Source organism: Pongo pygmaeus, chromosome 10 (genome assembly GCF_028885625.2).
Source record: "Pongo pygmaeus isolate AG05252 chromosome 10, NHGRI_mPonPyg2-v2.0_pri, whole genome shotgun sequence".
NCBI lineage: Eukaryota > Metazoa > Chordata > Mammalia > Primates > Hominidae > Pongo > Pongo pygmaeus.
This window is the reverse complement of record NC_072383.2, coordinates 120,110,050-120,124,640: the sequence shown is the minus strand read 5'-3', so window position 1 is coordinate 120,124,640 and position 14,591 is coordinate 120,110,050. Positions and strand designations below refer to the sequence as shown.

The 14,591-nt window shown below is 44.9% G+C and overlaps 1 protein-coding gene across 6 annotated transcripts in view; it reads left to right on the top strand.

Annotated features, from left to right (window-relative positions):
• The first annotated feature begins 5,278 nt into the window (after positions 1-5,278).
• The window catches only part of ANAPC5 (anaphase promoting complex subunit 5), a 44,044-nt gene continuing 34,731 nt past the window's right edge, over positions 5,279-14,591 (top strand). For 2 of the 6 annotated variants that reach the window (XM_054443912.2, XM_054443911.2), the window contains exons 1-4: positions 5,279-5,689; positions 9,944-10,023; positions 10,821-10,930; positions 11,789-11,981. In XM_054443912.2, the coding sequence (XP_054299887.1) occupies positions 5,483-5,689; positions 9,944-10,023; positions 10,821-10,930; positions 11,789-11,981 (590 nt within the window). In that variant the 5' untranslated portion in view covers positions 5,279-5,482. Of the gene's footprint in view, positions 5,690-9,943; positions 10,024-10,820; positions 11,261-11,788; positions 11,982-14,591 lie in introns of those variants that run through there. The other 4 variants (XM_054443915.2, XM_054443914.2, XM_054443913.2 and 1 more) reach the window with 3 other exon arrangements.

Below are 14,591 nucleotides of genomic sequence, written 5' to 3'. Positions count from 1 at the left end.
CTGAGTAGCTGGGATTACAGGCATGCACGACGACACCCAGCTAGTTTTTTGTATTTTTAGTAGAGATAGGGTTTCGTCATGTTGGCCAGGCTGGTCTCGAACTCCTGACCTCAGGTGATCCACCCGCCTTGGCCTCCCAAAGTGTAGGGATTACAGGCGTGAGCCACCGCACCCAGGCCTCTTTCTTTTCTTCCCTCCCTCCCTCCCTCCCTCCATTCTTTCTTTCTCTCTCTCTCTTTCCTTCCTTCCCTCCCTCCCTCTCTCTCTTTCTCTCTCTCTTTCTTCCCCCTCCCTCCCTCCGTTCGTTGTTTCTCTCTTTCCTTCCTTCCCTCCCTCCCTCTTTCTCTTCCTCTCTCTTTTTTCTCTTTCTTCTTTTTCTTTCTTTCTTCCTTCCTTCCTTCCTCTTTCTTTCTTTCTTCTTTCTTTCTCTTTCTTTCTTTCTTTTTCTTTCTTTTTCTTTCCTTCTCTCTTTCCCCTCCTTTCTTCCCTCCCTTCCTTCCCTCCTTCTCTCTCTCTTTCTCTCTCCCTTTCTTTCATTTTGATACAATGTCTCACTGTCACCCAGGCTGGAGTACAGTGGCATGCTCACAGCTCACTGCAGCCTTGACCTCCTGGACTCAAGTGATTCTCCCACCTCAGCCTCCTAGTAAGTGGGACTACAAGCACACACCACCATGCCTGGCTATTTTTTTTTTTAATTTCTTGTAGACACAGGGTCTTATCATGTTGTCCAGGCTGGTCTTAAACTCCTGGGCTCAAGCAATCCTCCCACCCTCGGCCTCCTAAGTGCTGGGACTACAGGCATAAGCCACTGTGCTCAGCCTTGGGTAGTTTCTTATGACAATTGTTTTCCTCCATGAGGTCAAGTACCTAGTTTGTACATTCACCGCTGTACCCGCATGGACTTAGCACAATGTCTGGCATATAGTATGTACTCAAAAATATTTGTTGAGTGAAGGTAAGGATTTGCAGCACTGTTGACTTAAAGGCATATTGACAATAACTGAGCATATACTAAATGTGTCAGAAACTAAGGATGCAAAGATTTTTTAAAAAAAAGCAAACCTGCTCCCTGCCTATGACAGTCCATCAGAGGAGGCAGTTACTTAAGTAAGTAATAGATACAAAATCATACACATAATAAATGAAGCTTGAACAAAGTGCTACGAAAATGGTCACATGATCTCTAAGATGCTGGAGTAAGTCCAAAAGAGTTCTAATGTTTTCAGGGTTTTGATATTTAGCCATGTTCTTTTTTTTTTTGAGAAGGAGTTTCACTCTTGTTGCCTAGGCTGGAGTGCAATGGCATGATCTTGGTTCACTGTATCCTCTGCCTACTGGGTTCAAACGATTCTCCTGCCCCAGCCTCCCAAGTAGCTGGGATTACAGGCATGTGCCACCATGCCCGGCTAATTTTTTATTTTTAGCAGAAAGGTTTCGCCATGTTGGTCAGGATGGTCTTGAACTCCCGACCTCAGGTGCTCCACCTGACTCAGCCTCGCAAAGTGCTGTGATTACAGGCATGAGCCACGGCGCCTGGCCTAGCCACGTTCTTAAAATCAGATATATACAAATAGAAAAGTCTAGGCCGGGCATGATGGCTGGCACCTGTAATCCCAGCATTTTGGGAGACTGAGGTGGGAGGATTTTGTGAGCCCGGGAGTTACAGACCAGCCTGGGCAACACAGTGAGACTCTATCTCTACAAAAAAATTAAAAATTAGCCACATGTGGTGGTACATGCCTGTGGTCCCAGCTACTCAGGAGGCTGAGCACAGGAGGTGGAGGCTGCAGTAAGCTGTGATCATGCCACTGCACTCCAGCCTGGGCCACAGAGTGAGATCCTGGCTCCAAAAAACAAAACAAAACAAAACAAAAAACCCAATAACGATTGATGAAGATTGTAGTGAGTTGGAAACAGCATGCCCTAAATAAAGGTGGCTTATTTATTTATTTATTTATGAGACAGAGTCTCACTCTGTCGCCCAGGCTAGAGTGCAGTGGTAATCATAGGTCAATGCAGCCTTGAACTCCTGGGCTCAAGGCATCCTCCAGCCTCAGCCTCCCAAGTAGCTGGGATTACAGGTGCATCCCAGCATGCCTGGTTAATTTTTGTATTTTTAGTAGAGATGGGGTTTTACCATGTTGGCCAGGCATGTGTTGAACTCCTGGCCTTAAAGTGATCCACCCACCTCGGCCTCCCAAAGTGCTGGGATTATAGGCATGAGCCACCACCTCCAGCCTATTTATTTATTTATTTTTGAGATGGAGTTTTTGCTCTGTTGCCCAGGCTGGAGTGCAGTGGCATGATCTCGGCTCACTACAACCTCTGCCTCCTGGGTTCAACAGATCCTCCTGCCTCAGCCTCCCGAGTAGCTGGGATTACAGGCACCCGCCACCATGCCTGGCTAATTTTTATATTTTTAGTGGAGACAGGGTTTCACCATGTTGGCCAGGCTGGTCTCGAGCTCCTGACCTCAAGTGATCTGCCTGCCTTGGCCTCCCAAAATGTTGGGATTACAGGCATGAGCCAGTGCGCCTGGCCAAAGGCAGCTTATGCTGTGCATATCCAGTCAGTTGTTACCATCTAGGAATAAATCACGTTACCAAATTTTCTAATTTTTCAAGTGAAGCTGGAAATGTAGTTCTTTGTTGGCAGAAATATCCTAATTTTTAAGTGTTGGCAAACACCATGCAAAGCAAATAAAATATATCTAATGAGCCACATTTAGTTTAGATTGCAACTTCAGTTTGCAACTTCTGGTTTAGAAATTCATCCCTTTTGGTCCTCAGCACCTAGAACAGCGCCTTAAATATAGCAGGAGCTTAGCACAGAGTTACTGAATAAATGAATCAATGGCTTGAAAGTCTTACCAATTTACAGTAAAATTGTTATTTAGGATTTTGTAAAATTACTTTCCTCTTTCCATTGATTAAGTGTTCCTACTCAGGATTTTAAGGTTGAATACTAGTTTATTCCACATAGACCCTTTGTCAAACCTTATTTATGGTATACACATATGCAAAAATATCCTAAAGAGCTGGGAGATTATAAGTGTGCTTTTTCATTAATGGAGTGAGGCATAAAAATAAACCGAGGCAAAGAAAGAGGTTAAGCAAGTATTAAATTCCTGGCAAAAGCCAGCTTCTCCTTTCACAAATAAAAGAGTTATATAATAATTATGTATGGTAACTAAAACACACAGAGTTCTCAAGATAGGAAAGCTTGTATTTCAAGATATCAATGTCTTCTTTTTTGATAGCATCATTTAGCTTACACGCATCTGCCTTCTTTTTTGTTTTTGTGAACTAATAATGCATATTCATTCATTATTCATTAAACAAATAGCGATTGAGAAAACAAAAACCAGGCATGAGGCTGGATGCAATGGCCCATGCCTTTAATCCTAGCAATTTGGGAGGCTGAGGCAGGAGGATCACTTGAGTCCAGGAGTTCGAGACCAGCCTGGACAACACAGCGAGACCTCGTATCTATAAAAAATAAAAAATTAGCCATGCAGCCAGGCGCAGTGGCTCATGCCTGTAATCCCAGCACTTTTGGAGGCCGAGGTGGGCAGATCACCTGAGGTCAGGAGTTCAACCAGTTCAAGACCAGCCTGGCCAACATGGTGAAACCCCATCTCTACAAACAATACAAAAATTAGCCGGGCATGGTGGTGCGTGCCTGCAGTTCCAGCTACTCGGGAGGCTGAGGCAAGAGAATTGCTTGAACCCGGGAGGCAGAGGTTGTAGTGAGCCAAGATCGAGCCACTGTACTCCAGACTGGGCAACAGAGCAAGACTCCATCTTGGGGAAAAAAAAAATTAGCCATGCCTGGTGGCGCAAGCTTGTATTCTTGACTACTCATGAGGCTGAGGTGGAAGGATTGCTTGAGCCTGGCATTCCTGAGGGCGAAGGGGTCTCCTGCCCTGCTCATGTCTAATTACCTACTTTAACTGGAGGCTGCGGTTACAGTGAGCCGTGAGCGTGCCACTGCAGTCCAGCCTGGGTGGCAGAATGAGAGAGAGAGAAAGTGTAATTTAAACAAACATAAAAATGGGCACAAGGCAGGCCGGGCGCGGTGGCTCACGCCTGTAATTCCAGCACTTTGGGAGGCCGAGGCGGGCGGATCACGAGGTCAGGAGATCGAGACCATCCTGGCTAACACGGTGACACCCCGTCTCTACTAAAAATACAAAAAATTAGACAGGCGTGGTGGCGGGTGCCTGTAGTCCCAGCTACTCGGGAGGCTGAAGCAGGAGAATGGCGTGAACCAGGAAGGTGGAGCTTGCAGTGAGCAGAGATCGCGCCACTGCACTCCAGTCTGGGCGACAGAGGAGACTCCGTCTCAAAACAAAGCAAAACAAAACAAAAAGGCACAAGGCACAGTGTGTGCATGTGGGTAGCCAAAGTTGAATGGTATGTGGCTTTTCTTTCAAGGGACATAAAGACTAATAGGGATACCAGATCATTAATAATAATTCAGGGTATAGAGAACTAAGTGTCTTGGGAGAGGTACAGATGAACGGAAGGGGAATTGTGAAAAATCAGGTTCAAAATATTGGCTGGGGATTGCTTTTGGAGGGCTTTGAAATGCAGAGTATAGATTTTGTAGTTTATTAGGTAGGAAACTGACTCAGCACAAGGAGGTGATATTGCTAATCTTCTATTTCATGTAAGGATACGTGACCACTGGCAACCTGATCTGGCTGTCTGCAAATGGCATTTGTGAAACGCTGAAGAAAAATCTCACGTTCCTATCTTTAAAAAGACAGAGTTAAATGAAACTCCTAAACATTTGAGTTTAAAAGTAACATAATGAATTAAATACATACTTTAAGGGTGCAAATTTAATTTCGTTACTTTTAAACACAATCATTTAAACATTCAATTTGAACTATTTTCAAATTACATGAACAAGCCAGGCGCGCTGCCTGTAGTCCCAGCTTCTCGGGAAGGTGAGGCGGGAGGATCGCTCGAGCCCAGGATTTGGGAGGGTGCGGTGCTCTTTGAGGGCGCCTACGAATAACCACTGCCCTCCAGTCTTGGTAACATAGCGAGATATCGTCTCAAACAACAACAACGACAACCACCACCACCATCACCAACAACAACCACCACCAACAACAAAACCACTTTGGGAGCTCCTCAGTCCCTTCAGCCCCGACCCCAAGCATCGACTTCCCCTCCCATCCGGTCCCTGTCCACGTAGCCTGGGAACCTGCTCCCACTCGGCCAAAGTTTCTGTAGGGAGTCAGTCTTTTGGTGCACCCCTCCCCGCACTCTTGTACATTCTGACTGGCTGTCGCTCTCCCATGTGCTGTGACAGACTGCTCTGATTGGTTAACAACATGCCGCGAGCACGCAGATGTCTGTTTCCTGGGATACTGTGAGGGCGGGCGGAGATGTGGACCCGGTAGTGTTGTGCCTTGTGAAAACTGGAGGCAGGGTGCCGCGGGCCCGAGACTTAGTCTCGGGCCGCCATGGCCAGCGTCCACGAGAGCCTGTACTTCAATCCCATGATGACCAATGGGGTGGTGCACGCCAATGTGTTCGGCATCAAGGACTGGGTGACGCCGTACAAGATCGCGGTGCTGGTGCTGCTGAACGAGATGAGCCGCACAGGCGAGGGCGCCGTCAGCCTCATGGAGCGGCGGAGGCTCAACCAGCTGCTCTTGCCCCTGCTGCAGGTGAGAGGCGCCCGCTGGCTCCTGCTCGTGCAGCAAATTTTTACTGAGCATCTGCTCTGCGGAACCCTGGGCTTGGGGACACGCGTGTCCATCAGATACTCTCCCTGCCTAGAGGAACGTGAAGAAATAAAGATAGCTACTACCGGTAGCTAACACGTACTGAGCGTTTACGGTGGGCCAGGCGCTTTACATGCATTTTTTTTTTTTTGCAAGTTCATGTCTGGCTCCAGTATTTATTAGCTGAGAGTTAGAGTCTCAGATCCTGTATCTTCTTTAAAATGGGGCTATACGATAGAGCGTTGGAGACACAGGGATAAGTCATACAGGCTCCCTATCCTAGAGGACCGTAATAAACAGTAAAAATGCCATAAAACCGGGCCGGGCGCGGTGGCTCACGCCTGTAATCTCAGCACTTTGGGAGGGCAAGGCGGGTGGATCACGAGGTCAGGAGTTCGAGACCAGCCTGACCAACGTAGTGAACCCCCGTCTCTACTAAAAACACAAAAAATTAGCTAGATATGGTGGCAGGCACCTGTAATTTCACCTACTCGGGAGGCTGAGGCAGGAGAATCGCTAGAACCTGGGAGGCGGAGGTTGCAGTGAGCTGAGATCACGCCACTGCACTCCAGCTTGGGCGACAGTGCAAGACTCCGTTTCAAAAAAAAAAAAAAGGCATAAAGCCAAGGACGAGCACTGATTGAATATTTAACTGTGTGCTAAGCACTTCACTTAAAATTTGTTTTAAATTATTATTTTTTTGAGACAGGGTCTCGCTTTGTCGCCCAGGCTGGAGTGCAGTAGTGTGATCACGGCTCACTGCAGCCTCGACCTCTCAGGCTCAAGTGATCCTCCCACCTCAGCCTCCCAAGTAGCTGGGAGTACAGGCGCAGGTCACTACGCCCAGCTAATTTTTTTGTATTTTTTGTAGAGACGGGATTTTGCCATGTTACCCAGGCTGGTCTTGAACTCCTGGACTCAAGGGATCCTGCCGTCTGGTCTCCCAGAGTATTGGGATTACAGGCGTGAGCCACTGCGCCCGGCCGTCATGTGTTATTTCATTTTGTAGACACAGGTCTAGCTCAGATAATTAAGTTCCTTAATTCATTTGAGTCTCAGTTTTCTCTCTGTAAAATGGGAACAATAGTAGAAACTGTTACTAGCATGTAGTAAATGCTCAATATTACTAGTATTTTCGTTTTAGTGTGTTCACGTATGGCATATACCTTCCTCTATATCAGTTGTGATTTTTCCATTTATATTCATAATTACGTGATTAATGGCCTTCTCCCCCATTAGACGGTAACCTCCACGAGCTCAGCACTTAGTCCTGTTTTTGTTTACTGGTACATCCCCAAAGCCTCCTAGAATGCCTGAGTAGTTTTTTGTAAAATGAATGAAATGCGATAGAGGTGGATGAGCGCACTCAGGTGAATAGAGAGGATTTTTTTTTTTTTTTGAGATGGAGTCTCGCTCTGTCACCCAGGCCAGAGTGCAGTGGCACGATCTCGGCTCACTTCAGGCTCCGCCTCCCGGGTTCACGCCATTCTCCTGCCTCAGCCTCCCGAGCAGCAAGGACTATAGGCTCCCGCCACCATGCCCGGCTAATTTTTTGGATTTTTAGTAGAGATGGGGTTTCACCGTGTTAGCTAGGATGGTCTCGATCTCCGGATCTCGTGAGCCATCCGCCTCGGCCTCCCAAAGTGCTGGGATTACAGGTGTGAGCCACCGCGCCCGGCCCGAGGGTTTCTTACAGAAAGTGTGAAGCTGTGCCTTGATGGATAAGCATTGTCTGTTGAGTAACAGTGATGGCAGAAACAGATCTGGGTTCCTGGGCCTCCATATTATGGGCTCTTAAAAGATAAACCTAATAAAATTAGTATCTAGAGTTGCATTTATATTCCTTAGTATAGTTTATAAAGGATTTTAAAAAAAATTTATCACTTGTATTTGTGGGTGAGGGGAATGGGAAGAGGGCACCATGGTTAAGAGACTTACCCAGTTAAATAAAAGGGATGTCTTTATAACTTGTAGCTCCCAGGGCTAGCCACGTTTGCTATTATTATAAATGCATTTCCCTCCATTATTAACGTTATAATACTAAAATTTTGGTAAGTAAAAGGCCGGGTGGGATTACACCTGTAATCCTGGCACTTTGGGAGGCTGAGGTGGGTGGATCACTTGAGGTCAGGAGTTCGAGACCAGCCTGGCCAACATGGTGAAACCCCATCTCTACTAAAAATACAAAAAAATTAGCTGGGCATTGTGATGTGCGCCTGTAGTCCCAGCTACTCGGGAGGCTGAGGCAGGAGAATCATTTGGAGGCAGGAGAATCATTTGAACCCAGGAGGTGGAGGTTGCAGTGAGCTGAGATCACATCACTGCACTCCAGCCTGGGCATCCGTCTCCAAAAAAAAGAAACAGTGATTCTGGTCTCTTAACTCTCACCTTCCTGCTCTTGTTGTTTTTTGCTGTTTGGAATTCTTTCTGGTTTTTAACCTGGCTAACTACTATATAGTTATTTTATTTAATTTTTTATTTTTAAATTTATTTTATTTTTAATTTTTTTAGAGTGGTGGGATCTCACTCAGTCACCTGGGCCGGAGTGCCGTGGTGCGATCATAGCTTACCATAGCCTCCACCTCCCGGGCTGAAGCTGTCCTCCTACCTCAGTCTCCTAAGTAGCTGGGACTACAGGCACCTGCCACCATGCCTGGCTAGTTTTTAAATTTTGGTAGAGATGTGGTCTCCCTATGCTGCTCAGGCTAGTCTTGAACTCCTGGGTTCAAGGGATCCACCTGCCTCAGCTTCCCAAAGTGCTGGGATTACAGGCATGAGCCACCACACCTGGCCCCCTACTGTATAGTTTTAATCAAAATGTACGTAGAGTTCATCTAGTAGCATCCCAGCCAGACCTCAACTCCTTTACTAACTGTTTGATTTCTTAAATTAGTTAATTTTTGGCTGGGTGCCTAGACTTTGGGAGGCCAAGGTGGAAGGATCACTTGAGCCTAGGAGTTCCAGAGCAGCCTGGGCATGGGATTTCACCATGTTGTCCAGGCTGGTCTCGAACTCCTGACCTCAAGTAATGTGCCTGCTTCAGCCTCTCAAGGCGCTGGTATTAACAGGCGTGAGCCACTGCGCCAGGCCCCGAATGGTCTTTTTAATGGCTGCATTATATTTCACAGTAAGAAAAGCAACATAATTCAAGTCTGTATTATAAATTAAGTCTTTATTGGACTTACAGGCTCTTTTCAGTTTTTCTTCATTTCAAACAATGTATGCCAAAATAACTTCCCTAGAAGTGCAATTGCTGGGTTATCCACATCTAAAGTTGGCATATATGCAGTCATCTTATTCTCTGAAAAAGATTCTAAGTTTAGTTTTAAATCTCAGCTAGACTGTAATCTTCTTGGTAGCTGAGGTTGCATACTCTTTGTTCCTTGTGGTACTCTTTTTTTTTTTTTTTTACTGGAGACTGAGTCTTGCTCTGTCACCCAGGCTGGAGTGCAATGGTGTGATCTTGGCTCACTGCAATCTTCACCTCCCGGGTTCAAGCCATTCTCCCGCCTCAGCCTCCTGAGTAGCTGGGACTACAGGTGTGTGCCACCATGCCTGGCTAATTTTTGTGTTTTTAGTAGAGACGGGGTTTTGCCATGTTGGCCAGGCTGGTCTTGAACTCCTGGCCTCAGGTGATCTGCCGACCTTGGCCTCCCAAAATGTTGGGATTATAGGCAGGAGCCACTGTGCCCGGCTTCTCGTGGTACTCTTTATAGACTTCAGCACATAGTATGTCTGCCTACCTTACAAGGTTTGGGAGACGATCAAATGAGATTGTGTTTGTGAAAAATAGTATTTGTATAGTGTTTTCCAGTTTACAAAGCACTTTGTATTATCTTATTTAATCTTTGCCAAAAACAAGGGAGATATTATTATCTCCATTTTACTGATGAAGGAAACTAGGACTCAGAGGTCACAATTTTGCCATGATTACAAAGCTAAGAAGGAAGGAACAGTGGATCCTTAGACTGTAAATCCTATGCTTTTTTTCTATTTTAGACCATTCCACTGACTAGACAAAAATGGTATGCAAATGTGAAGTATTACTTTAGTGTTTTAGGTAGATAGAAAAATCCTTATTTGCATATTTGGAGTGATTATTAAAGCAGAGGGGTTGATAAATGAATTTATCTTTGGAATTCTTTATCAGTCTCCAGCTCTTTAAAATCCATACCTCCCTATCTCTGCTTTACACAGGGTCCAGATATTACACTGTCAAAACTTTACAAGTTAATTGAAGAATCTTGTCCACAGCTGGCTAATTCAGTGCAGATCAGGTAAACTTCATTTTCTTCTTTATTTATGAAAAGGTGTCAAGGTAGATGAAAATCACAAAAGGGTATGTGGCAGTTAATTCTTTTAAAAAGATACCTTTATTATTCTAGGTTGTTTTCCCAAGAACCTTTACTTAATTCTTTTTTGTTGAAAAATGGATAGCTTTTTTTTTGGAGACAGGGTCTCACTCTGTTGCCCAGGCTGGAGTACAATGGCGCAATCAGGGCTCACCGCAGCCTGGACTTCCTGAGCTCAGGTGATCTTCCCACCTCGGACTCCCAAGTAGCTGGGACTACAAGCATACACCACCAAACCTGGCTAATTTTTTGTATTTTTAGTAGAGATGGGATTTTGCTGTGTTGCCTAGGCTGGTCTTGAACTCCTGGGCTCAAGCAATCCGTCCGCTTCCACCTCGCAAAGTGCTGGGATTACAAGTGTGAGCAACCGCACCTGGCTGAAAAATGGGTAACATTAAACATACTGTTTTATAGCTTTTTTTCCCCAAATTTTATTATTCTTTATAGATCCATCTTATTCTTTTTAGTCATTGCAGATAATTGAATGTTTATTGGTTGATGTGATAGTTTGACAAATTTTATGATCAAGAAAACAACAATGATACTTTTCGGAAATACGGGAGTAACATTTTGAATTATGAAGTTTGTTTTATGAGCCACCATTTTATACAAATCTCTGAATTGCCTGTAAAATACATTATTTGAGATAATTGAAGAATATGAAACATGAGAAGTTGTTCAAAGGGCCTTTCTAAAATATGCACCTCGATTTTCTCATTCAGAATCAAACTGATGGCTGAAGGCGAGTTGAAGGATATGGAACAGTTTTTTGATGACCTTTCAGATTCTTTCTCTGGAACTGAACCAGAGGTTCACAAAACAAGTGTAGTAGGTATGAAACTCTTCTAAGAAGAGCAGAGAGTATTTTCATTGAAGTGAGCAGCTTTCTAAGTCATGTCTATCATTGCTCTGCTACATCTGTGAACAGACACAGTGGAGATGTTGGAGGTGTTGCAGTTTGTATTTATTGCCTTACTGTTTTGATCTATATTTAAATCATTAACTGTGGAAAAGCACCTTCTGTTTTGTCTACAATAGTAAGAGTCAGAGCCTGGTCCTGGGGTTTTTAGGGGTTCCCAGCTCTTTCTCACAGTCCTCTGGATCACTTGCCTGCATGGTCCATCTGTAAGTGAGGGTCACCAGCCCAGACTTATGAAGAGAGGTAAGTAAAAATACATTATTGATATAGTATGCAAAGTGAGGGCATACGTGGTGTTTCTTTGATGCTTTTCTATTAGCTTTATCCCATGCTCTATCCCTCTGGCTTTTTTGCATGGTAATTTTTATGTTATTCAGCGTGAGCTATTTCTCTATCTCTTCCTATGTGCCAGGCTCTGGACGTATAAGATAGACATGGAATTTCCTCTTATGGAGATTACCTCTGGTTGGGGGAGCCAGTTGATAAAAGTAAACACATAAATATCATTTCAGATAGTGTAACAGCCATGAAGAAAGTAAAATGGAAGCCTTCAGGTGGAGGTGGGGTGGGTAGATTGTGCCCTGTATAAGAAGAAACCAGCTTTGTAAAGGACTGGGGAAGAACATTCCAGGAGGAGGGAATGGCAACTGCAGGTGTCTTATTCTTCTGAAGGAAGAATTGCAGCAAACAGTCATTGCCATTGTGGAATTGCCATTGTGTAGCCTGGATGTCAGTTAATGCTTTCCCCTTGTCTCTGGTCTTATTTTGTAGGTTTGTTTCTGCGTCACATGATCTTGGCCTACAGTAAGCTTTCTTTCAGCCAAGTGTTTAAACTGTACACTGCCCTTCAGCAGTACTTCCAGAATGGTGAGAAAAAGACAGTGGAGGATGCTGATATGGAACTGACCAGTAGAGATGAGGGTGAAAGAAAAATGGAAAAAGAAGAACTTGATGTATCTGTAAGGTAATTTGGCTTTTCTGACCGGGATCCTTTTCCTGTGAAATAGTATAATTTCAAGTGCAATAAGTCCTTGTTCATTTAGAGTTCACATGCTGACTTATGCCCTTTTTACCCTTCCAGATCTGGGAAGTTAACTGATAAGGGCTGCACCAGTGGGTCCCTTGCCCTCTGACTTGTGATTAGCCAATGGGAGGCACTGGCAGGAAATCCCAAGGGCCAGGGAGAATGAGGTGGAGTGTGGATTCATTGGCTCCCTTTCTTGGGGGTCCTGGGGGGCTGGCTGTAGGGTCACAGCTTCTGTCAGGTTGCTCTTTCTGCACTCCTTCAGGGGGTTCAGTGACTAGGAGCAAGTGTTTGCAGGCCCCAGGTGAAAGGTACCCCACTGTTATCAGTCCTGGGGACTGTATTGTCTCTTATGACTTCTCTGTCCTTTCCCCTACTTTTGTAAATTGATCTTTGTTAAACTCTTCTCAGACTACTCAATTGGAATGTGTTCTTTGCTTTCTGCTGGGTCCCTGACTGGTATTGTCCGTTACATCAAAGTGAAGTAACAATTGATTAATTCAGCGAAAATTTATTGAATGCCTTCTGAGGTCTAGCCTCTAAGGAAGCTGTTGTAAAGAAGTTACTCACTTAGTTGGTCAAGCCCAAAATGCAGTAGTATCCTTGATTCCTCCCTGTCCTTCACCCCAGTCCCTCAGCAGATCCGGTCAGTCGTTCCTCCCTGCTGTGTTTGGAACTTGTTCACTTATCTCATGGCAACTGCTACCCCTGGAGTCTAAGCACCGAATTTCCACCAAATCTACTGACCAAATCTGCACTAGCATCACTTTTCTCCTTGACTTAACTCCTGTCTCCCTACATCTGTTCTTCAGGCAGCATCTGGGGAAGCCCCTAAGAATATTAATCAGATCCCAGCACTTTTCTGCCTAAACCCTTTGGAACTTAGAGAGGAGTCTGAGCTTACCATGGCCTCAGTGCCTATATAACCTGGTCTGATGAACTTCCCTGACCTCTTTCTCTTTACTTTCTCCTTCACTCTCAGCATAGTGACTGCTCTGACTTTATCCTTCAGTTTCTTGACTACTCCAATCAGTTTCTGCCTCAGGTTGCCTAGAATGCCGTTCCCTGGCTTTTCACCTCATGTGCTCCCTTTCACCATTCAGATCGCAGCTTAACTTTCCTCAGACAGGCCTCCCTGACCACGAGGTAGCCCCTATTCCAAATACTTTATTTTTATTTTTTTTTTGAGATTGAGTCTCACTGTCGCCCAGCCTAGAGTGCAATGGCATGATCTTGACTCACTGCATCCGCCACCTCCTGGGTTCAAGCGATTCTCCTGCCTCCGCCTCCCAAGTAGCTGGGATTACAGGCGCCCACCACCACACCCACTAATATTTTTGTATTTTTAGTAGAGATGGGGTTTCACTGCGTTGGCCAGGCTGGTCTCAAACTTCTGACCTCAGGTGATCCACCTGCCTTGGCCTCCCAAAGTGCTGGGATTACAGGCGTGAGCCACCGCACTTGGCCCCACATACTTTCTATTTCTTTATTCCTCTATACCTCTCATCACTAAGTAACCTTCTTAATTTACTTGCTTGCTTGCTTATCTGTTTCCCCTGCCTCTTCACCCCTTGAGAACTGAGACCCTTCTCTGTCTTGTTTCATTACATTTCCCCAGTGTTTAGTAGAGTGCCTGACTCATAGAATGTGTTCTGTACCTGGATGTTGGATGAATCAATATATAGTCCATCACCCATACTGGTAACTGGCCCAGTAATACACTTTGTATTAACTGTCCTTCCTTTTGCTGTTTTACTTCCCCTTCCCCAACTACTGTTATCTGGGATTGCTTCCGAATAAACTACTTGTACTTGCAGGCAAAAAATATGTATGTGTTTCATATTCCCTGGTGTCAAAGAGCCTGTGATCTGGTGAGGAAGGCTGACAAGTAAACAGATACACTGTCCAGAGCTCTGAGAGAAGTAAGCCCCACCTGCCCTAAGGAGGTGGTCAGGGGACCTTATCATTTCCTGGGAGCTTATTATTTACTGCACTGCAGGCTGTTAGGCTACTGTAATCCCCAGGGTGGCAGGGAGTGACATTGTTTATAAATGGGGAATGCTTATCACACTTTCTACGAGTAGTTTTTGTACTGTTAAATGATTTGTTCAGCATATATTGAGAGCAAGAGGATAATAGTACCATTAACTGCTCCCCAAAACTCATTTCCTTATAAATGCTTCTTGTCTGGTGGAAAGAGAACATAGTGTGGGGTAAGAGTCTGGCTCTACAGTCAGATCCCCAGGTTTGCCTGTTGCTCCTCTGCCTTTGGTCTGTGAGACCTTGGGCAAGTTACTCACCCTTTCTGTGCTTTGAGCTCTTTATCTGCAAAATGGGGCTCATACCACTTCCCCAGAGGGTTGTCAGAATTAAATGATAAATTCATATAAAGTATTCAGAACTGTGCCTAGAAATGTTAACTATTATTATTCTCTACTTTCTCTTTTAGTTAGTTCCCCTCAGAAATGCTTCTAGGCTACAGTGTAATCCTTTTTCTAGCTACTTTATATGCTTAAAGTAGCAAAGTGTCACTTCTGCAGAAATGTTAAA